Source organism: Eurypyga helias, unplaced genomic scaffold (genome assembly GCF_000690775.1).
Source record: "Eurypyga helias isolate BGI_N326 unplaced genomic scaffold, ASM69077v1 scaffold26938, whole genome shotgun sequence".
In the NCBI taxonomy this organism is placed as follows: Eukaryota; Metazoa; Chordata; class Aves; order Eurypygiformes; family Eurypygidae; genus Eurypyga; species Eurypyga helias.
The window spans coordinates 1894-2500 of NW_010266703.1; the positions used below are offsets into that span (position 1 = coordinate 1894).

Below are 607 nucleotides of genomic sequence, written 5' to 3' on the forward strand. Positions count from 1 at the left end.
CAGGGGTTTTCATCGATTTTCATACATTTTTCACTGTAAACAAGTCTGACACTTTGGTTCTTGGACAGAAGAGCTTATTCCTTCGGAGGAGTTTGTAAATTCCAGCATAAGGGCATTTCATAGCATTTTGGCACTGTTGCACCTTTAAATTCCTAAGTAGTAGGAGTGATGTAGTAGCCAGCGAGATGATGTCATTAAGGTGTCACTTTGGAGGTCAAGCGTCTGCCTGCCCCTAAATCTTCAGCAGTAGATGAAGACTGTAGTGCTAAAATCTTTGAAAGGCACTTGAAAAGGCTTATTTGCCTACATAACGGTGTGGCTGGTGTTGCTGTGCGCTGCCCACTGCAAACGTGTGGGAAACTGATACTTGGAAGCGGTGGGATGTCACGCAGCCTAAAAATCTTCTTTCCTGTGCTTTAGGGAACAAGTGCAGAACAGGACAATCGCTTCAGCAACAAGCAGAAGAAGCTGTTGAAGCAGTTGAAATTTGCAGAATGCTTAGAAAAGAAGGTAAGTGGATTAGGATGAGATGGGAAGTAAAACACATCAATCAAAGGTGACTTGTTTCTGTTGCAGGTTTTCTAGAATAGCGTGTTGGAAAGGCATA

At 43.0% G+C, this 607-nt stretch overlaps 1 protein-coding gene across 1 annotated transcript in view; it reads left to right on the forward strand.

Moving 5' to 3' along the window:
* Nucleotides 1–420: 420 nt before the first annotated feature.
* Nucleotides 421–607, forward strand: part of SRRM1 (serine/arginine repetitive matrix 1) — a gene marked incomplete at its 5' end in the record, with an annotated part of 11636 nt that continues 11449 nt past the window's right edge. The window contains one exon of the mRNA XM_010157195.1: nt 421–510. Within this exon, the coding sequence (XP_010155497.1) occupies nt 421–510 (90 nt within the window). The remainder of the gene's footprint in view (nt 511–607) is intronic.